The sequence below is a fragment of the Charadrius vociferus genome, unplaced genomic scaffold (assembly GCF_000708025.1).
Source record: "Charadrius vociferus isolate BGI_N301 unplaced genomic scaffold, ASM70802v2 scaffold97, whole genome shotgun sequence".
Classification (NCBI taxonomy): Eukaryota; Metazoa; Chordata; class Aves; order Charadriiformes; family Charadriidae; genus Charadrius; species Charadrius vociferus.
The window spans coordinates 1,344,178-1,367,404 of NW_009649316.1; the positions used below are offsets into that span (position 1 = coordinate 1,344,178).

Consider the following 23,227-nt stretch of genomic DNA (forward strand, 5'->3'; position numbering starts at 1 on the left):
AGCTTCCAATTCATATCAAACTTAAAAGGTGTAAAATGGGTACTGCCTCGGGAGATGACTTGCCTGTGAATAACAAAGTAAAACATTCAGGTTTGTTTGGTTTTTTTAGAAGGTAGTTGCAGCGAGATTCATGCACTTTTAAAGTTTATCTGAAATATGAAAGGTCATGTCAGATTCTGCAACCTTGGGGACTAGACTTCCCATTCTGCGGAAAATTGTCCCTCCTCCTGCTATTTTACTCCCTATTCATCTCTTCAGCCTCAGCTGGCTATTTTTTCTAGGCCACAGGATGAAATATATCTGACTAATCTCCTAGACCCTTACTTGTCTGTGCCTATATCTCTTTCTTTTTCGGATTGCTAGGCAATTTGAGTCCAACCAGTAGTCCTGAAAACTGGAAGAGTATAGGTAAGGTGATAACAATCTCAGCTAAAAAAGCCCCTGTTGCTTCCAGCTCATTCTGAACTTTGTTGTGCTCGGGTTGAAAGGAAAGTCCTATTTGCAAAAAGTGCAGGATGATGGGAGGACGGTTCAGCAACACTTCTGGAGACAAGCAGCAAGTGTTTGAGGTAAACCAAGCCAAAGGCCTTGCAGTAGCAAATGGTGCGTATGTCAATGTGTCTCTCCAAGAGCCTGTTAGGGTTTATGCATGTTGCTGCCTCCCTGAAGTGACTGGTTACTCATCAGAGTATTTATTTTCAAATGAGAGTTGGTAATGGGACACAACCATTATTTCCATGCATATAAATAGTAAGAAGTGTGATTGTTATGATTTATATTTCAATAGACAGTTCTCATGATTCAGTTCAGTTGAATGTTGCCCTGGGGAGTTGAATCCTGCCTTGAAGTTTCTTTGTGATGCTGGACAAGTTATCTAAAACTGAAGATTCACTACAGGGAACAGTGTGATCTTATTCTGCTTGACCAGACTCAGGTGTTGGAAACATTAAGAGCAGAAGTCCTAAGCACTCAGAAATGCAGCTAGGGACTATAGGAATTTGTATGAAAAGAAGTGTACCATTGCATACTGAGATGAAAAATGCAGTCCTCACAATCTCCAATGGAGCACCAGAATTAACTGACAAGTTTTCATTGCAAGGAGTAGCAGGGGTCAATAACGTAGGTGTGTTATCCCATGTGCATGGCTGTGTTTGTGACTTATTGTGAAAAATTGGTTGTTTTGAATTCATCCACATAAATTCTTGTAGAGGGCTCTCCAGAGAGTACCACATCGTAGCTTTTCAGTAAGACTGTTTGCACAAATCTCCTTTCCTTCCTAGTCCTCTTGCTGGAATTTGCCTGGAGAATTAAGAGCTGTAAAATATTTAAAAATCAATAGAATTTACATGAAAAAATTAACACTAAAATGCATTGACAGGGATAACACTGTATTTTCACGAAAAGCAGCTGGGTATGCATATTTGATTTATTCATTCAATAAGTTTGAGAACATGTAAGGTCTGCGATCCTCTTGCATAATTTGTGCTGGTTTATTATTGGAGTTGTCACTCTTACGAGGAAAATTAAATGGCTTGTTTGGAGGCTTGGGATTCAGTGTGGTAAAATGCAACTACACAATGTTTTGTAAGTAGTGGCTATAATTAATACAATAGTCCAAGCTTAACTGTTTCTCTGAATTAAAGCTGACAACTACCTTGTTAGCCAGAGCACAGACATAGGGAGTGGATTTTACTGACTGACTTGAAAGAATTTTTTCCATTTTCAAAGTAGCAGTTCTGCAGGAGTTATGAAACTTTTTAAACGTGAAGCATTTACATTTCAGAACGTTGATTTGGGCTGCATAAGTTTGAAATGATGTTTTTTTAGATTCCCTGGTATGACACTGGGTTTCCTGGTGAAGGGAAGTGCTGCTGGGGGAAAACTTAGTTCAAGAAAGAGAACAGCAGAATGAGGAGCATTTTTGTAGAAGGTGCACTCTTTGTTCAGTACCAAGTGAGGTTTTGTTCTGAAAGGTAACCTTAAAAAGTAGTATCTTAGGATTCAATGTTAAGTGCTTTTCCAGGAATTTATAGTGCAGGTAAACTCAAGTTTTGGGTTAACCCTCGCCCCAACTTTCGCTACACAACAGGTACAAGTGTCGGTTGCCTCAAGTATAACAATCAAAAGTTAGAGCCAAATTTTTATGAGTATAAGATTACAAAAATCTGCTGCTCATTTAAATTAAGCTAATCTTGTGGCATTATTCATCTTAGTTTGATGAAGACAATGTTTAAAAAAAAATGTGGTAAGCCAAAAGACGTGACTATTAGTATATTTATGTTAGCATTTTATTTTTGATCATAACCATGCTTTTGAAGCAAGTCTCTGGATCCTGCCTATTTACTGTGCTTTGCTCTACATTGAAGAGTGGTTTTGGAATGTGTAAGCTAAATTCCTTTTGGATGAGGCTACAAATGTGTTGCATGAGTGCACATGATGCTCTTCTACTGCTAATGTGTATTTAGTCTACAGGACCAGACTAGACCTAACTTGAAGTAGCCTTTCTCCCTCCCTTTATTCCCAAAACAAGTATAGTGTGAGTAACATACCTTCAGCATCAATGTTTTTGCCCTATAGAACTGTTTTGATTGTGCCATGCTACTTGCTAATGTAGACATAGGTAGCGCTCATAGTCAGGGAGTTGCCAAAGATCTTCATTGATAAAACCAGAATCTTGTCTTGTGAGGCAGAAGTCAGCTTTCAAGAATAACTGCTAAATCAGTAAGTAAATTGCCTATTAGGAACTGCACCTGCATGTGGGGTAGGAAATTACAGGTTGTGGTGTTTCAATGTCTAAAAAACGAAGAACAAAGAAAGAAATACAATCAAGAAACCCTTTCAGGAAACAGGGCATGCTCCATAGTCTGGACTCATTCTCCTTAGTTTTTGTCTAATTAAACATTAACTTACTTCAGTTATGATGTGGAGGCTGTTCCAGTTGAGTATTTTTGGGAAGTGGATGGTAGCTCTTAAAATAAGCCCTGAATGAAATGGTCCATTTCAATAAGCTGGCAAGTAGTTCTTCCAAGAACGTTGGTTTTGGACTTAAAACTTGGGTACAAGTTTTAACCTGGCAGAAAATGATGCAGATTTGGTGCTGATCCCCCAAACTCATTTATTTTAGTTTTAAAATCCCATGTTCTCTCTGTTTAGGTAGTATCTGAGTATGTGCTGGGTGTCTATTTGCTTTTCATAAAGACAAAGTTTAAAAAAAAGAAAAGGCAATACATTGTCACTTGTTTAGTGGAAACTCTGATTCATTGTTTTGGATATTTTTTTTTCAGGTGTAAGGTGGAACAAAGAGCCCATTAGGACTGCACTAAAATGCTGATGAATGTCAAAGAAAAAGCTAATTGTGGTGCTACAACTAATACAACAAAATGAAAGTTTTACCAAGAAGCTTTTTGAGGTTTTAGCAAGCAGTTAGAATACTTTTCTGTGTATTCAATGCTACGATAATTTTCTGCCATTGGAGGCAGCAAAAGATACTATTTTAGGGGCCTTTCTGTTTCACTGATGTAAAACGAGAATACTTCAGGTGTAATCAATGGCGGTTTTCTATATGAGCCTTTATTTAAGCAAGAATGTGAGCTACTTTAACAGGGTAGTAGTCTTTAAATAGCTGTGTTCCCAATTTAAGAAATAGCTGTATTAAAACCTTTTTTCCTTAAGTGTTTGTTAAAATTGTCTACTCCAATTCATTACAATGAATTATTTATTTTTCTTGATATCATAATTCATAGCTTTATAAGCTCATTTGTTAATGATCCCGTGTTAGTGACATCTGCTTCACCAATAGCAGAAGTTCCCATTCCAGCTTTTGTTTGACTTGGTAATGCTTAGCACTACACAGAAGCCAAGTTTTTCTGTCCTCAAAGCGAACAGAAAATTTTTAAAGTAAAATCTGATATTTTCTGATTTTTTGGTAGATTGTAAATAGGAGAGTTTAATGTATTCATTAAAAAAAAAAACACAAACAAACACAAAACCAACACCAAAACCAAACCCCAAACTGACCACATAGCAAGTTGCTTCAGTAATTTTGCTTTGGTGATCTGTAGGAATAGCCTTATCTATGTTCATTGTAGTTCTGCATTAAAAGTATTTTGTTGCGTTTGCTGGTTTCATGAACTGCTTTCTTCAGGGTTTATAGGCTCCCACTAAATATAACTTCTGTGGCATTCTTAGAATCACAATTTCAATGCTAATTCTTCTGCAGCAGAAGAAACTTCAACTGCCATGTGAAGAGTAGCCTCAGCCTGTTGCTCCGCTGTCTTTTATCAGTGTCACTGTTTCAGAATTGTGAAAAAATGCCTTGTCCCTTCCCACATACTCTGACATTTAAGTAGGCAGTGACTGTTCATTTAAAAAATGAATCGGTAGGGCAGATTTTTTAGTTTCTTTTTTTTTTTAAAAATCCTGGAAAGCAGACTGATGTGAAAGCAGCAGCATGAGCAGGAGGAAATTTTCAGTGGGATGATTCAGAGTTTTTCTCTCTCAAAAGCTCAATATATATTGGACTCCCACCTATGTGATCAGGAATATGTGTAACCCAAACCTCTGCATTATCCTTTCAAGGGATCTTGGTTAGCATCTTGGACATCTAGTTGTATTTCTACAAGTACAGAAATTTTCTCAAAATTTATAACCATCTTCCAACTTTCAACTTTCTAGATTAAATAATGAAATACTTTATTAAGGGTAAAATCCCTCTGCCCCCATACTACCTGCCTCTTTCTTCCTTCTTCCTCTGTACTAAACCTGTCTCTTTGTGGAAGATGCTTGATAGACCTTTGGAAAGGAAAGGAATGGCTCCTCTTCAGGCAAGTAGTAAAATACAAATACTAAACAACAAACCAAAACATGAATCGCTAAGTGGAAGCTCCTTTCTGTGGTTGAAGCTCTGACTTTGGAGTCATACTTTGTTAGGACCTCGAAGCATGCCCATATCTTAGCACAGTGTATCCCCCCATTGCGTGTTACTGCTTACATCATTTCACAAAGGCTGGGAATAGCAGTGATCTTTCCAAAAGGCCCTCTTGTTTGAAGCAATGACAGCTTTTTGCCCCCTTGGAAAATTCAATAGCCAGGAACCTCACAGTCTACAGAATAACTTCTAGTGATAATATTTTAACACTAGAGGAAAGGAACCAAAGGAGGGGCATATATTATTTTATTGGCTAACGGAGAAAAGGTTGTCTTTAAAAATATATATGCCTTTTGCATATGCTTTGTGACAGACATACAGCCTGGAGACTGACATGTGACAAGGGGAAATCAATAAAAAAAAAAAGCATAATGATATTATAAATATTTATAGAACAGCTAGATGAGTATAATATGACAGGAAGAAGCCAAGAAGGCTTTTAGAATAGCAAATGTGTGCTCTAAAATATATTGGAATTCTTCTGAGTGAGTTAAAATGGAGTAAAAAGGCATTGCATAGCCTGACAGAGACGTTCACAACACCTTTGATTAAAGTCCTTTCTAGGCAACCATGAGAAAAGCTTCATCAAACAAGTTCAGCTAAATAAAAGTTGGAAAGCAGAGGAAGGAAAAACTTTTCAGAAAGGTTGAGGTTATTCAGTGATGGTCCCAGTGGGACTTGTAGCAATTGTCGATTGATTTGCAACCTAGGAAAGTAAGGAAATGGTTGTCTGTCCATTCCATCAGGATTAAAATAATCCAGTTTTATCCAAAGACTAGGAATTTTCCAGGTCCACTAAACGATGTTTTTTTAATTAAATTTTTGTATATAACTGGCTGATGGTGTAGTTGTGCACCTGTTGATACACACATCTGTAAGTTACACCTGTAAGACTGCAAGGTTTATAAGCAGCAAATAGGAAAACAAGGGGGTGAGACTGGAGATGAACAAATTTGGTTCCCTAAATGCAAGTAAAAATTTCATCTAGTCATCCTTCTGTCCTCCTGTCCTGTAGATATTAGGCCTTACTGTGTGGCTAATTCCCCTACAAGAGGACTTACATTGTGGGACTTGGCTCCATTCATTCTCCGGGTTGATGTAAACCTCAAGAATAAGCTAGAGGTTTTGTATGGAGGAATTTATCTTTTTCTGCTTGTACTGCAGATGGCTGAATTTGCTCAGTCTGCAAAAGCGGCAAGAAAAGTATGTAATGAAAGAGAAAATTATACTAAAAAGGGAAGAAACTATGCAAGAGACCAACTTGTTCTGCCTGTAACAAAAGGCCAACCCAAGCTTCTTCAATGGAGATATTCATATTTTTGCTGCTGAATTCTTGCTTACAGAACTTTCTTTCCCATTAGTCCAAACAGAGCACAATTTTGTTAATGGTTGGGTCAGGGTGCTAATTATCTTTGTGAAAAATGGATGGGCAGACGGTCCAGGAGATAGATGCTTCCTAATTTGTTAAGGGCTTTTAAAGATAAATGGCCTTGAAGTAGATTTGTTTTCAAACAAATAGCCAGTAGAGTGCTTGGAGCAGTGGCCCAGTGAGCTCTCATCAATTTTTCTCAGAGTGATGGATGTTGCGTATTCTGTCCATTGACGTGGTCTTTGCCATCAGAAGTCCCAATTTATTAATAGTTTTTAGGGCAATAGTTGTAAATTATTGCAGCCCAATTTTATTTCTGTTTTACATTTACCGAGGACTGAGCCCTTTATGCAGCTTTATATTAACTCAGCGAGTGCTATTAAAATATTGACATTTAGGCTCATTTTGGTAGCATTAATCATAGCATTTTATTATGCATTAATTGCAGTGGTTTGAAATGACTGGAACGTTCACTGTTCTAAAAGCAGGAGAAACAATAATTTCCATTCCTCCATTTTTCAACCCATAACTGTGGTTAAAAAAAACTCCACAACCCAAAACACATAAAACAAATCCTCCTACTTGTGTGTGCTGGGAGCACCTACCTCTTTGCTTCTTTGCAACAAATGAAAAGTAAGAGCCAGCAGATCTTAAAGGCCTCACTGGAAGCTCTTGGAAGTGTCATACCTGAAAATCAGCCTCTTAAGTCTTGATGTGGACACCTACAGGCAGGCCTTGGCTTCAAAAACATATCTTTATATATAACAAGAGTCCTCCTGATGTGCAAAAAAAAAAAAAAAAAGCTAAAAATCTACTGTGTTTCTATATGCTGATATGGCTTAAGGGTTTAAAACAGATGCAGAAATCCCTTTTGAGATTCACCACCAGCAGGACTAGGTTTACAGCACCTGTGTCTATTTGTATTATCATATCAGTAAAAGAACCTGTGATGTTTGCTGGCTCTCTTCAGTGGAGGGCACCACTAGATGATTATGTTTAATATAAGGAGTTGGCAGCCTTTCTCACTTAACCATCGTTAGGATATGTGCTGCTGAGGTCCCATTTTGTGAGGCAGCTGGAAATTGGCACTTAGTTTGAATGTATTGTTTTCTGCCTTTAAAGTTCAAGGACAAGGCAAAACTGTTCAGACTAAGCATAGGCAAAGGTTTTTCTCACTCTCCTTTGTTTACTTGGTCCTCTGACCCCTCCATTTTATTATGCATTAATTGTAGTGGTTTGAAGTAAATTTATTTTTCTAAGTAAATTTATTCCCCTATATGTACATGAATTAAAAAGAAGTGTGGACCATGTCAGCAACGATGCATGTGGAAGACATGAGGGAAGGTATTTGAAAGCACAATGCAGAAGGTAGCTGCGGTAAATATGTAGACTTTTTACTGGAGTAAAAATTATCTAGATCTTCAGTAGTGTTTCTCTTAATACTTACAAAGCAGGACAATACTGTAACCTCTGCTTTACAGATAAGACACCTGAGGTGTAGGACAGGTTTAGTGGAGAAACCTCAAATCACTCAAAAGGCAAGATGCAGAATAGTGCAGCCATTCGTGATTTTAAAGGTGGTTCCCTTCCCACTCCCACACAAAGATGTTTCTGCACCTTCAGCAGGAGTTTCACCACCTGTATTTTCCCTGGTAACACCATATGGCTTAAGCCAGAGCTTCACCTGTAGCCTTCTGCCTCCTGCTATACTGGATCTGCTCAAAAGCCCCAAAGACTTCCTAGTGATAGAGGGTTTCTTTTTTCAATTACAGTGGCTTCACGTGACCAAATAATACTTCATTAACCTGATTGCCTAAGGATATCGAGCTCCAGGGGAAACTTGCATTCCTATATGGTTGGCAAGATAATTAGGAAGTGGAATAATCCAAATCCCAGCACAAGCAACCATCATAAGATTTATGTATTTATTCTTTGAAACCAACATGTGCCAATCCTTTTATTTTAAGGCTTTTATATTTGTAGGTTTATTATTGACCTTCACAATGGACATATTGCTAGGGCAGGAAGCTTTAGGGGCCCGTTGAGACTGTTGGATCAGTTCAAGTCGCTGGTAAATCCACTGAGATTTTTAGTCTGCAATATCACCTAGATAACAGAGGCTAAAGTTCACTTTTGCTTTTACTAGCTTTGATTTTAAGCTTCTTGAGCATGGGCTTTCATTCTGTATTTGTAAAACATCTACCACAATTAGAGCTTCTACATAGTATGAAAGTGTAGGCACAGCAGCCACTGATGGTAGCAAGGGTTCTGCATCCACCAGAGAGAGTGGAATATGGGACGTAGATTAGAGATGGCTTCATACAGAGTCAGCTACAGCCTTCCCTGTTAAGAGAGGCCAGGATGAAGCTAGTATCAGTAAATGCCGCATCCAGGTGGCAGCAGCAAGTGGCAGATTAAGCGAGAGAGCTGTATAGATGTGGGGTCTTGTTGAGGATGGCCTTCAGTGGGTAAAAGTCACTTATAAATTAAATGTTTAGCAAAATCCTACCAAGTAAGAGGTGTCTAAGGAAGTTCAGGCAGCTTCTCTATCCGAAACTGATGAAACTGGAGAAGCAAAGAAATTAGTGGAGTTCTCTGAGGTGGTTGGACTAAAATTAATATGACAAAACCAAGATAAAGAACATAAGGGGGGGGAGAGGGGAGAAATCAATATTCTTGCTAATAAGAATCAACATTTGTCTTACAGGAAACCTGAAGTTTTGCCTTCTGATTCTGAACCAGCCTTTCAGCAAAGATCATTTCCATTGTTTGTGGAGCAAAGGTAATAATAACTTACATACATCTTCATTTGCTTGTTTACTTAGCTGCTACCCAGCTAATGTACTTCATGTCTGTTGAATTGCAATGTGGCGATTTCCTCTTAAGTAGAGCAACCTTCTGGTGAGGGTGTGAATTGGCAGAATATGTCCCTTGTTGCTGAATGCAGCGAATGAGCTGATTATGCAAATTCTGCATCTCTGCATTGCTTACATCAGTGGGAACTTTATGGACTGATCTGTGTGAGACTGTAGCTTTTCAGAGGCATCTTAGGAATGATCATTGTTTTGCTGACAAAGTGTAGTAGATCAATGGTGCATTTAAGAGTCTAGAAGCAAGCATTGCTTTAAAGGTCATCAGTGAAATGTGTTAATTTTAATCAAAATAAAATGAACCATGTCGATATTATGTTGTGAAAGCGGTGGGAATTTGCGTGCGTGTCAGAAATATGCAAATCAGATTTCACTACCCCTTTGTTTAATATGCACAGCGCTAATCATCATCTCTGGTATGATAGCTGCAGATTTACTGACATTTTGTGGAAATGTATAAATCTTTACAAGCTTGGAGCTATTAATTCCTCTGGTGCAGAAATGTAGTTCTTCAGAAGCTTTCTGACAAACCACAGGAACTGTCTCTAACTTGTTAGCAGGCTGGGAACCTTGCAGAGAGATTCCTCGTAACTGACTGGGGCAGAGAGAGCTCTTTGATTTCACCATAGGCATAAGGGCTGGCAGGGGGTAGCTGTACAGTTAAAAGGAATTGCAGCAAGGGATGAAGCGGGAAGGATGTATTCACATCACTTAATTCCAGTAAACCTAAACTAGGTGCCTATGTAGGCAGAGGAGTGAAAAAAGGAGAGACTTGCACAGGATGATTCCAAGCATCTGAAAGAGTATTGTACCCCAAAAGGGCTCTGCTTCACTTGCAGTAAAAAAAAATGGAAGTGTATTTTTTAGATATGAAATGCATGATTTTTGATTTAAAAACATACACCGAAAGACATGCTCGGTGTTAAATAACGAAGAAGGGTAAGTATTTTCATCTTATTTCTTTGTCCCACCTTCCCTGTGTTTTGAGTGTTGAGGTCAAAAAAGAGACAGCAAACCAGGTGTGCACAGTTACTGAATTGGCAGTATTTAGTGTCTTGTCATACCTTGCATGTGTTGCTTTTATGCTGTATTCTGTTAATCAGACTTTTTTTGTCTGTCTTTTGGAATTTTAAGTCTTCCTCTTGCAATCAAATCTGCGCAGGGTGACTCTTGGGGCATGGAGTGCTTCTTACTGTAACACTCCTGGGCTCTTAACTGCAGTGCTTCAGTGAAGGGTTGGGATAAGAAGCTGAATAAAATTGAGTAGACCACAGACTGTCTTGCTTGAGACTACCTCAATGGGTTCCTGTTCTCTGAGCATAACTGTGCTGAAAGTAATTACTGGTGCAGTGGATAGCTTTTCAAAGAATCTGTGAAAGTTAGAAGCTGAGGGCCTATTTAAGCTAATAAGACTTCTGCTGGTAGGTTACTTCCAGAAATAGGTGGATATTTTCTAAGTAAAGTGACAGAAGAAGGTGGTGACATAGTGAACCTGAAATGTTTTTCTTCAAACCATCTTAGCTTCAGTAAGCCTCAGTGAATCCAGGACAAGGTTTTGTCAATGTCTGACAATCCTATTTGGCTACTGCAAGTGTCAGCAATCTTGTGCCTCCTGGATCCTGCTTCCAAAGGAGTCTCAGTGGACAGACTGTTGCAGAACTAGGAGAACCTGGGGGTTTTGCTATGTGAACAGAAAGAAGTTCTGAAAGAACTTAGAAACAGTGCTTGATGACTAGCTGTATATGCTTGAGATCTCATAAAGGAGTGGTGAGAAGGAAAGAACGGGGCTCTTGATCCACAGAATATTGCCAGCTATAGAAATTGGGGGGGAAAGGGAGAGAAAAATGCAGAGGAAAATAAAAGATAAAATATTGACTGACTTCTCTAAGTAACAGCAATCTTGGGTGTTATACCAAGTACAGAATGCTGAGACATGTTATTTTCAAGTAGGTTGTGTCCTACCAAAGTAACTTGTTTCATTAGCCCTGTCACTTTCGTGTCAAGTAAAAATGGAGGTGTGATGTGATATGTCTTGAGTTTAAAAAAAAAAAAAAAAAAAGTAAATCACATTGATAAGTGTGGCTATTCTAGGCTAAAATATCCCAGGTGTAACTCTTCTTGACCTCAAGAAAAAGTGGTTGCAGCTAATTAGCCTTTGTCTTATTACAGACTTGCATGAAATCTATTTTTACTGACATACTTTGAAAAGAACGATTTCAATCTGTACAGGTTTGCATGAACTTCCTTCCCTGTGCTTTGTGAAGGACACTGAAATCCAATTTCTTTACTTCCAGGGGACAGCTTTTACCACTTTTACCATACAAGCTGGCTAAGTGACAACAGTGAGGTATTATAAGCTAATGACGACTGTGATTTTAGTCTATTATATTCATTTATGTAGTAAACCAATCTAGAACACATTCTTTTTGTGTTGGGTACAGTCATACAGTAGTAGTGCTGTCCTAAAGGTGGGATGGATGAAATGCTGGAGAAGGAATACTTTGCAAAAGCACAATGAAGAATAATATGGGAGAAAACACTGAAGGATTTATTTGGTTGGGTATAGTGGGGAGGGAGGGGACAAACAAAATGGCAAGATAAATTGAAGAGAATAGACAGTAAAGGGGAATAGGTATGGGAAAAAGTTCTCATGATAAGTGAAGCTGATACAAAGAGACTGAATATTGGAAGGCAAGGTTGATACAGGGGGTTGGGAATACACTGAGTAATCACAAGGCTGGGAACAGTCAAATCCATCAAAAAGGCTCTGACTGTAGATGGTACTGCAGTCGTTTTTACCAGTGGAAGTTGTACAGCTTCCCTCACAGTCCTTATCCTAATTGTGGAAAATATGTGGAAGAGACAGGGCCCTTCTTTTCTCAGAGCTGCTTGCTTTTGTGTCTGGGAGGTTCTTGTAAGACTGGATCCAGTAGGGCCTTACCTTAACCCTGTCACACATCCAAAGTTATTGTACTTCAGTGATATTTCTAGCTACTGGTTTGAATCCTGTTTACCAAAGAAATTGTTAGGGGGAAAAAATTCCAGCTTACATTAGTCTCTAGTGATACTTTGCAAATGGTTTCAAAGATAAATATATCTTTAACAGAAATGGCTGCGAGTTGAAGATCTGAAGCTGTCTCTATTTTAAGTTTGAAAAGTATGGAGGCCCAGGTTTTAGTGGCTGAAAACAGAACAGGTTTTCAGAGAGTAAAAGAAAGATACTGGGATTTTGATTCTTCTCTTTAAAATCTCTTTAATCAGAAATTCAATGACTTATGGCAAGAATTTCAGCCATGTCTAGTGATCGCAAGAGCTTCTGGGGTTTTTTTTTGATGTCTCCCTAGGGAAGTACCAGGAAAAGGAAAGAATTATTGCAGTGCCAAGAAATCACCTGTGTAAAATTTTCTCAGATTCAGGATCTGAAAATTGTTTCTTGTTTCTGAAAATATTGCATTTACAAGCTGTAGTACTCAAATGATCCAGAATTGTCTGCATGTCCTCGCTTGATGGTAGCCTGCTAAATGGCTGTGCATTGTACTTTCCGTTCTTGAAATGTTGACAGCAACAGCTATAAAGAGCAAGAAGGTATGGTCTGAAAAATAACATAATTATTTCAAGAATCAGAGTAAAATGGCAACATTCTACAGCAATCTGATGAAGTTCCCATCAGTGCTGTATTTCTGGGAATGACAGGTTTGTTCTTCAGTAGCGTCTTTGGATTTGCTAGAGGAGAAGTACTATTGCAATATGGTTTTTTCCTTAGGTTCGATTTAACCTCTGGCTGGCTGTTCTTATATCCATGGCTTTACTGATAAATGCAATTGCAGAATTAAAAGATTGGTTAATGCAGTCCCGCTTGGCTGAAGAGGAGGACTATTACACTTGTGCTTTATGGTAAAAAACCACGTCCTTGGGTGGTTGTGATACATTAGCCACCATGCCTTCCTGAAAAGGATTGTGATCTTTTTCTGCAAATAAAGGCTTTCTGTGAAAGCCTTAAATCAAACAGAACGTGTTGAACTACTTTAAATATTAGCCATTCATACTACAAAATGTCTCTGGCTGATGTACTAGAATAAACTACCAACATCCTTTTGGAATAGGCTGACTGAATCCTGACTTCTGGGATGTGTATTTAATGTTGGACAAGCAGATGGGAAGGAGACATTATGCTATCAGTCCTTTCTGGTTTAAAATCTATGAGACTGGGCTGCAAAAAGGTCTGTCCTTCAGGAGTGTTTCCCTAAATAGTCCCTTCCTTGGACCATTCCTCTCAGTTAAGGAAGCTGGGGTCTAGCTATCTCTCCTTATTATGCTTCTCTGTAGGCATAGTATATAGGTATTTTATGACACTTTGTAGATCGTATACATAGAGGAACTCCAAAAAGAGGAAAAGCTTGTTGCTTGCCCTAGAGATTTTCGCTCTGTATTTTTGGGGGTCTCTATGGAGTCTCTATACTGAGACAGCAGGAAGCAGACTTCTACAGCAGCAGTGTAATATACCCAAATCCAAACTTGTCTTAGATTGTCTTCATGTAAATGGTATTTTCTTACACTACATCTGTTGTGATTGCTTATCCATAAATTGAGTTTTTTCAAGTTTCCATCTCTATCAATACCAATTTTACAACAATCAAAGTGGCTATTGGATTTTAAATAGTGTCTTGAATCTGAGGCAACTTTCCTGTCAAGGTCAGCCTACTGTTTGGTGAAAATGCTGCTAATGAATGGATTGTTAGCACCTGGAGATGACTACAAATTACAAAATACCTCCTCTTTCTGAGTAATCAAGTAAAGAAAGGTGCTAATTTGTAGCATGAATTTTAGAGTCATCTGTCTTTGAACACCACAGGCTTCCATGCATTTTATGTTCCGTATGCTTTTGTCTGCAGTATAATTGGTGATTGATATTTTGAATGTCTTCTGTTGAGGTCCAAGAGCTGTGTATAAAGGCAAATAAGATATAAATACAAGTAGCAATGCAAAGCTCAGATAAATATACTCAGGTAACAGATTAGTTGGAACAGTTTGAATGTCTCAGAACAGAGAAAAGGATACTGTATTTTAATAACAGGAGGGAAATAACCTGACTTTTTTGGTGCCATTTTTTCTTCTCTTTGATTGATACCTTTTCCTCCATTGTCTTCAGTGGTTGAACTCACCTATGCTTCTGGAATTATTGGTATGTACTCACTTGCCCTCTTACCTGTCAGCAATGAACTTGCCTTGTTGGCATATGCTTCACTTTTTTCTCACCTTTTATTTTCATTTCTAGCTGAACTACTTGTAATATATCTCAGATTTGTGCTAGACCCAGAATTGGCAGCTGGCATAAAACTTGAGTGAATTTAGAGCAGCTGCTATTAATAAATAGGAAAATGTTCATAAAAATGGTGATTGGGATGTCGCATGGACTTGTATGCTTTATTGCACTTTCCAGCAGGCATCCAGACTAGCAGTAACTCTCCCTGCTGGCCTCAGCTAAACTACTCTCTTCTCCCCTGAGTAATATTAGACTCCTGATAAGTCAACAATGAAGTTCACTTTTCCACATTTGAATCAAAACAGGAATATAATTTCTAGCTTGTATTTAGTAACTTAAATTGGCTGTTCTGTGCCACTCAGTTTAGATTTTAAAAAAAAATATTTTACAGTTGTGTGCCTGTTGTTGGACTGCATGCAGTGAGTTAATGTCCTTCAATTACAGGAGTGTGAGAGAAGTTATTTCAAGTATTCTTGAGAGTAGAGGATCTACAATATATTTTAGGAACAAGAAAATCTAGCCCTGATTAGGGCTGGCTAGCACCATGCTTTAAGCTTGGAGACTAAGTAAAATCTGGATCTTGGAACACGCAGTAGTTTACACTAGCAGGAATTTTGGGAAGAGAGTTTTTCTAGAGGAAGCTTTGCCCATGGCTCAGTGTATAAGCTTGACCTCTACCAGATTTTCAGCGGTGACCTGGAGGTTTACATTTCTCTTCATAAAACTAAGCTTAAAACTCCAGAGATATGGTAAAATTCACCCATTTGTGACATGTATATTTTTAGTGCCTTTCTGCTTCGGACTCAGGTCTCTCAAGAGGTAGCCTAGGTGTGTGGACATTTTGAAAAGTAGGTCTCATGGATTTTTGTGGATTTTTAAGTAGTTACTGGCAAAGCTAAGAACAGAGCTGATCTTCCAGGCCTTTTGCACAATTCAGGTTCCCTTACCGTAGTAGTAGCTGTGATAGAACTCCGGTCTTTAGATAAAATTTGAGACATACTAAGCTGCATTTTTTTGTTGTTGTTGATTTTAATTCTCTGCAAATCCAGCAGCAGGAAATTCTGAGATCTAAAAAGAATTTTTGTTTATTTAATGGATTTGAGATTTTGTTTGAAAAATGAAAAAAAGAGTAATTAAGATTCCCCTCTGTGATGCTTTGAAAAGTGAAACCCTGCTGAGCTGGAGTTCAGAGTAACAGAACAATAGAGAATTACTTTGAAGTACTAGTGAAAAGCATAACAGATTATTACAGCACAAGAAAAAAAAATGGGAAGTTATTACAGTGCTTTTTTCTATTGAGCTGGAATGCAAATCCTGTTAGGGGAGTTCTGTTGTCACAAGATTTGCTATATAGAAACCTTTGATAGCATCATAGTATATATCCTGTTACCACGGTGTTTCCCAGAGGACAGTTGAAAGAAGGAACTTTGGAAAAAAATTCTCAGGAGGATACTTTAGAGCACCCCAAGCAAAAAGGGAAGCATAAGACAATAGAAAAAAAAGATGATTAATAGTTCATTTTGTTAGTGATTCAACAAGATAAATGGTCCTGGGAACGAACCCAGAGAGCAGGGGTGAAGGCACGAGGTTAGCATAAGTAAGATCTGTGACAGAAAAGAGCAGGTTCTTAATCCCACAAAGGGAACACTTGGATTTTCACTGCCTCAGGCTACACGGTGAGAAGTGTTTAAAAAGATTGTTTCTCTGGGAGTCACTACAAGGCAAAGGTATTATATTCATAGCTAGAGTTTAGCATGAATCCACTACTAGGGTGAAGATGTAAGGTCTTGTAAAAGATGGATGTTATCTAGGTTGCTGATGTCAGGGTCTTCTCACTGGCTGTGATAGCCTTTGGATCAAAGCATTGGTTTATGGTCTTCCTTTTTTCTTTCACTCTGCAGTTGCCTTAGGGCAGAGAAACCTTTTTTTTTTTCATTATTGTTTTATTCTTAATTTTGTTTTAAAAAAACCCTATACTGAAACAAACACCTCACCATTAATCTTGGTCCAGTGTTTATTTCAAATGGTGACAGTTTTTTGAAAGTGGATTTCCTCTTTTTAATTTACCTAAATCTAGTTATGTTTCCAGCATTTGAATATTAAAACTTTTGCTTGCTTTATTACCGTGATTGTAATAATGAGTAACTCGGCCAGTGAACAGTTTAACTCTTCTGTAATAAGTCAAGCCTATGCTAGTATTTGTTGGCTACTTGGCAGATGGAGTGTGCATCCTTCAGTGTCTTCAGTGCCTGAAAGGACATCAGTTGTTTGAGAACATGGATGCTGGATTGCTGGTTTTCTCATCTAAATGATTTACATACTGTCTTATACTCACTCATATTATCAAGTATGAAACTTTATATTAATGTAAGTCAGAAAATAGGTAACTTTTCTGATCGGCTCTACTCATTATCTCTGTTCTTTTGCACAGGTAGGCTGTTTGTTAGATTATAGCAGTACATAATTATAATACTAAAAAGACTATGTGGATTTACATTTGAAAACAGTGTAGTGAGATGTTTTTATAATGTGTAATTGGTTAAATAGCTTGTCACATCACGTACCATAGAAGTTCTAAAATGATTTATGGACTTGTGTCAAAGGTGTCAAACACAGCTTGGTCTCTAATCCTTTCTGTTGTTCTTAATTGTCTTCTGTAGCATCACTACTTCTAAGCTTCTTTAATGTATTTTGGTGTTATGTTATTTAGAATGCTGTCTGTGTGATATACATGCACGTGTTTTGTTTGAGTTTGGGATCATGAGGGTGTTTATTCTTAGGCAAAGACCAGGGTTTTTCAAGAGTTAGTGGAGGTCTGGGTCCTCACTTTATGTACCTAGTAAGAGACACAGAGTTTGAGTATAAAGAAAATAGTTCTTATTGATACCAAATTGATACTAGTTAAGTCTGTTGATTTCACAGTGATTATTCTTATGCTTGACATACCAAAAGTAAGTGATCAGGTACTTTGCTGGATTTGGTATGAACTGTGTCTTGTTGGGATGAGCCAAAGGTCCTATGCACAGTCTTAATTATATTATCTGAGCATGACAAATTCTAAGAATGATTTGAGTGTTTTCTGAATTTATTTTAGTTTTATAGCTCTGCCCTAAACATGTTAATATATGGGATAGAGCATGGATGTTCAGCTGTTGAACATCCATACTAGTTGAATAGTTCCATGTTAGAACTTTGGAGTACAGGTTGGGGTTATTGCCTTGTTTATTTCTGTTTGCACCAAAGATTTGCTTATGTAAATGGATGAAGCTCTGTTGACTTTGATTCAGTTTACTTGTTTATACCAGCCAAAAACTTAGCACATAAAAATAGAATGAGTATTGTGGCTATTAACACCTTTTCTCTCACAAGTTAACAATTCTTTGTCTAATACACTAAGGATACCTGGTGACATACAGCAGCCTGACTTCAGTGTCGTTGACAGTGAATCATATTGGAGCAGAAAGAAAAATTTGTCATAGGTTTCTCATTCTGGAAAATTCCATTGACCTCAGAAATAGCAGCGACAACACATAATTTTTAGAAGTGTTTTATTATCATCTTCCATTGTTGGAAGCTTTATGACTAGGAGCTTGATGTAAAGGCTCTTGATGTCAATATTCCTTCAGTTACTTTGAATTAATTTGGCTCAGACCTTCATAAAAATCCTGCTTTAGAGAGGGCCTGCTCGTGTTTTCACTGAAATAAAGTTTAACATTAACTCAAATGTCCTGGATAAGGTATTGTTAGCACCACAAGAATAATTGTTGGTTCAGTCTAAGCTGCATTAGCATTGAAGTAGTTCATGCTGTAGAGTATGAATATTATTTTGTTGGAATTTCTTTTTAAAAATCGCAGTCCTTTGAACTTCAAACTCTTACTGCTTGTGTTCATAGTGCAGCGTCTGGCTCTTTGGGGCTTCTGTTTCTGTCAGTATAAGTTGTTCAGCAGGTAATTTAGTTTTTGCTTATTTCTGAACACACGCTTGTCTTTAAACCTTTGTAAAGTTACCTGCATCAAAGCACTTTGCATTAGCTCCTAGCTTCCAGTAGTCCATAATAGTAGCCTGGTGTTTGTGAGATGTAATAAGCTATGAATAATCAATAGTCAAGTTAGACTAGATGGTAAAGTCTAGAACATCACGCTTGAAATGTGTTTCATTCCCAGAGGAACAGAGAAAGAGGGACTGACTAGACTTTGCAAATTGTTGAAGTGGCTGCAAATATTTTGAAGTTAAAGAACTGGAGAGGCTTAGAGTGCATCTGTATTGCTCTGTTGGGTAGCTCTAGAGGCATAAGAAAGAGCACCCATTTGTAACATGCTGTAACGGTCATTTAAAATTAATTTGGGGCTATGCCAATTCTACACTTTAATAATGAACTTGAGATTTTTACAAATAATTTTGAATAAGTTATTTAGCCTGTGAAAAGATATGGTTCAACAAAATAACACAACTCATGTTTAATACAGGGTTAAGGTGGGCAAAACTGCATTGAAGTCCATTGAGTTACAAAGCAAAAGCGCTATAAGTGCAATATCTGGCCTACATTGCAGAATCACAGAGTGGTAGGGGTTGGAAGGGACCTCTGATGATCATCTAGTCCAACCCCCGTCCCAAAGCAGGTTCACCTAGAGCAGGTTGCACAGGATTGTCTCCAGATGGGTTTTGAATATCTCCAGAGAAGGAGACTACACAACCTTTCTGGACAGCAGCCTGTTCCAGTGCTCTGTCACCCTCAAAGTAAAGAAGTTTTTCCTCGTGTTCAGGTGGAGTTTCCTGTATTCCAGTTTGTGCCCATTGCCCCTTGTCCTGTTGCAGGGCACCACTGAAAAGAGTATGGCCCAATCCTCTTGACGCCCACCCTTTAGATATTTATAAGCATTGATAAGATCCCCTCTCAGTCTTGCCTTCTCCAGGCTAAAGAGACCCAGGTCTCAGCGTTTCCTCATAAGAGAGATGTTCCAGTCCCCTAATCACCTTCGTAGCCTTCCGCTGGACTCTCTCCAGTAGTTCCTTGTCTTTCTTGAACTGGGGAGCCCAGAACTGGACACAGTGCTCCAGATGTGGCCTCACCCAGGGCAGAGTAGAGGGGGAGGGTGACCTCCCTCGACCTTTTGGCCATGCTCTTTTTAATGCACCCCAAGATACCATTGGTCTTCTTGGCCACAAGGGCACATTGCTGGCTCATGGTCATCTTGTTGTCCACCAGGACTCCCAGGTCCCTCTCTGCAGAGCTGCTTTCCACCAGGTCAACCCCTAACCTGTAGCGGTGCATGGGGTTATTCCTCCTTAGGTGAAGGACCCTACACTTGCCCTTGTTGAACTTAATTAGGTTCCTCTCTGCCCAACTCTCCAGCCTGTGCAGGTCTTGCTGAATGGTGGCACAGCCTCCTGGTGTGTCAGCCACTCCTCCCAGTTTTGTGTCATCAGCAAACTTGGAGAGGGTACACTCTGTCCTCTCATCCAGGTCATCGATGAATATGTTGAACAGGACTGGACCTGGTACTGACCGCCAGGGAACACCACTAGTTACAGGCTTCCAAGCGGACTCTGTGCCACTGATCACAACCTTCTGAGCTCTGCCATTCAGCCAGTTCTCAATCCATGTCGCTGTCCACTCATCCAACCCACGCTTTTTAAGCTTACATATGAGGATGTTATGGGAGACTGTGTCAAAAACCTTGCTGAAGTTGGGGTAGGCAATGTCCACTGCTCTCCCCTCATCTACCCAGCCAGTCATGCTGTCATAGAATCCAAAGATCCTTTCATAGATCCATAGATCCTTCCAAAAGAAAGAGACTTTGATGATCTTTCAGTTTTGATTGGCCCAACTGACATCTTAAATGAGCTCTGGCTTTAAGGGGACTGTGACTCCCTCTATAAAATACATCTCAGCCTTTCCTGTTACCCATTCAGGATTGGGAGAGAAGCTGAGCACGGAGCAACTGAGGCATGCAGTCAAGCAGCGCTTAACAGCTTGGCCTATGTTTCACCTTGATTTAAAACTACTGAAAACAGTGAATGTTTGAATAGTCCACTTACTGTCTTGACAACTAATCCAAGATAAAGGGAATGAGAATTATACCTTCTGTTCCTAGGAGGATAAATATTAAGTCACTTACTCTTCAGGCAGACCATGACTGTGAACAAACGCTTAAAAAAGCAGCAGGGCAGTATATTCTCTCAATCTGTAAAATCTACAAGTTTAAGAATTTTCAAGTCAGGAGAAGAATTTTCTAGATAGGCCTACATCATAGAAGAAGTATTGAAATTATGTCGCTCTAATTTTCATAATTGTTTTTTCCTGTCCCAGTTTAAGTAAACATTGCTCTTGTTCTTACAGTATGATAATGAGGCAAATGATGGAATTGGTGTTCATTTCACAAGGTGTGGGAAATTGTGTCCTCTGTGACAGATGCTGCATTCAAAGGAGTCTCTGTGGTTAGTTAGACTTAGACCTTTTCACTGCTAGAAAGATGTGAAGTAATTACGGATCTGGAATGTGATTTTTTAAATTTTTTTTATGAGGTTTCTGGAGCAAGTGATTAATATCAGCAAAATGTCCTCAAGAAGTCACAACATATGGGCATTGCCAAATGAGTTAACCTGAGTGTGGCACAGATCATGTGTCAACTCTATTTAGCTGAGCTGTGTAATCATTTTGAGAAATTTATGCAAAGCTGTTATGTTATATCAAAACATATTTAAATTGCATGAAAGGCCATCAGAAGAAGCTTCTGTCAGGAATAGTAGTCTCACCAAGAACTTTGAGCCCATTGAACCCTCTGAATATCTTACAGAACTGTCTGGTTTGGTTCACTCTACTTACCTGTCTGTTTTTCATAGTCAAAGAAAATTTGTATCTTGGAGACTGTGCTTCTTAGCTTGTTTTTTGAACTTAAATAAATGTTTCAAAAGTTACGGTGGGAAAGGAGTGTGAGCAAAGACAGAGGGAGAGGAATGTACTCCAGTACATAGAACATAACTGTATAATCCATGTTTTTTATGAAGTAAAATTAGGTCAGGCGAAGAGGGATTACAACCAATATTAACTCCTGGAAATATCAACATAGTACAGAAGCAGACTTGTTCTTCCAATTTGTCTATCCCTTGTCCTTGGTGTTGCTGTAATATAAATAACTATGATATTAGCAACTGTTTGCCACAGTCTCCCCCCTTTTTTTTTTCTTTTTTTTTTTTTCCTGTGAATCTGTCTTTCCTTCTGCTTCCTGAAAGAGAGGAGAAAGCATAAGAGGGGGGATGAGGCATAGCAAATATCCGCTAAATGTCACACTGACAAAGTTTCAAATTGCACTTCCCATTTTGCTTAAGTAGTAATTCACGGGGTCCCCCAGTTATATCTCATTTAATTTGTGCCGTTTAGCTGGAGTTTCTTTTTATTTTATTTTATTTTATTTTGGTGCCAGTGTTTTCCTCTTAGTCGATGGACTGAGTTTTCTTCTGGCTCTCCACAGAAATTTAGACATATCTGCTAGGTACCTAAAATTGAGGAGGTGTGGGGGGGTGAATAGCAGCCCAGATGTGAGGTTATTTTCTCTTCTGTTTCCTTGGCCAGTTTACTGCAAAAACAAGAGGCAAGTGAATTTTGTGGCAGCTGGTATCTATACAGCTTTATTTAGTCTCGGTGTTATCTGTCTTCTACCTCAAGTCTTTCCCACTAGCCATCTCAAACCTTCCTTTTCTATTTAGCAACGGGGGAAGGACAATGAGGTTAAGACCCTGGAGACTGCAAAGCTGTCATCTAATTTTGAACTCGCCTTGGTTGTCGTTTTCCTTGACCACCTCTTTTTTGTAGGCCTATGCACCTTTGTCATAGAGCAACACTCTCATTAGAACTTTGGAAAACCCAGATACATATTAACAAGGCATCTGAAGTTGACCTTTTGTCTGGGAGGGAGACTGCCAATGCTCTTGGCAGTGATTTGTGAAGTTTGCTTTCCTCACTGAATTTAGGATCAGTTTAGTATTTAAGCTTATTTCTAAATCATGCATTTAACTTTATTGCTTTTTCTTTAGATCTATAGATTTGAGTAAGCAGTAATGCATCAGTCATATTTCATTCAGTGATTATAGTGCTTGATATCCTTTGTATTCACCTTCTAGAAATGCTTTGGCAGCAGAAATGACTATGCAAAAAATGTATAAGAAAGTGTAGAAATAATAAATGCACTATCAATTTGGCTGACGCAGTTCAACATTTTAAGTTTTATTTGTGACCCACTGTTCATATCTGGCAATTTAAATATACATATGCAGTGTCTTTTTTCAAAATTTGCAGGACAATAGGTAGGCTCCAGTGTTATTAGCTTAATAAATCATTACTAAAAGAGGTTTCTCTTATATTGCATATGCATGCCACTGCTGTTCTCATTTCGATATTAAATTTAGAGGTGTGCAAAATTTGTTGAAGTTTGCTATAAGTCTTAGCAAGTTTGTTGGGTTTTTTTTTTGGTAAGCATGCTATCTTATCCCTTCTGGGACTGCTTAAGATAACATGAATAGTTGCACATTGAACCTTTGTCTCTGCTGATGTAGTAGCATCACATTGTCTAGGGTACTTCTTTATCAAGGCAGTGCAGGATGCTATAGTTGATAACCCATCTCACTCGCCATAAAAGGTTGGGGAAAAATGATTTTGAAGACACTTTGGGGTAACAAATTTGACTTACATTTTATGCGTTGCGTTTGACTGTAGTAAAGAAGTATCCAGCTCATTTCCATCTCCAGAAGAATGGCACAATTATTGCCTGCAAACTGAATGCACTGCTAAAAAGAAACT

At 38.5% G+C, this 23,227-nt stretch overlaps 1 protein-coding gene across 1 annotated transcript in view; it reads left to right on the forward strand.

The window, feature by feature from the left end:
* Positions 1-515: 515 nt before the first annotated feature.
* Positions 516-23,227, forward strand: part of TPK1 (thiamin pyrophosphokinase 1) — a 260,187-nt gene continuing 237,475 nt past the window's right edge. The window contains exon 1 of the mRNA XM_009889432.1: positions 516-603. Within this exon, the coding sequence (XP_009887734.1) occupies positions 516-603 (88 nt within the window). The remainder of the gene's footprint in view (positions 604-23,227) is intronic.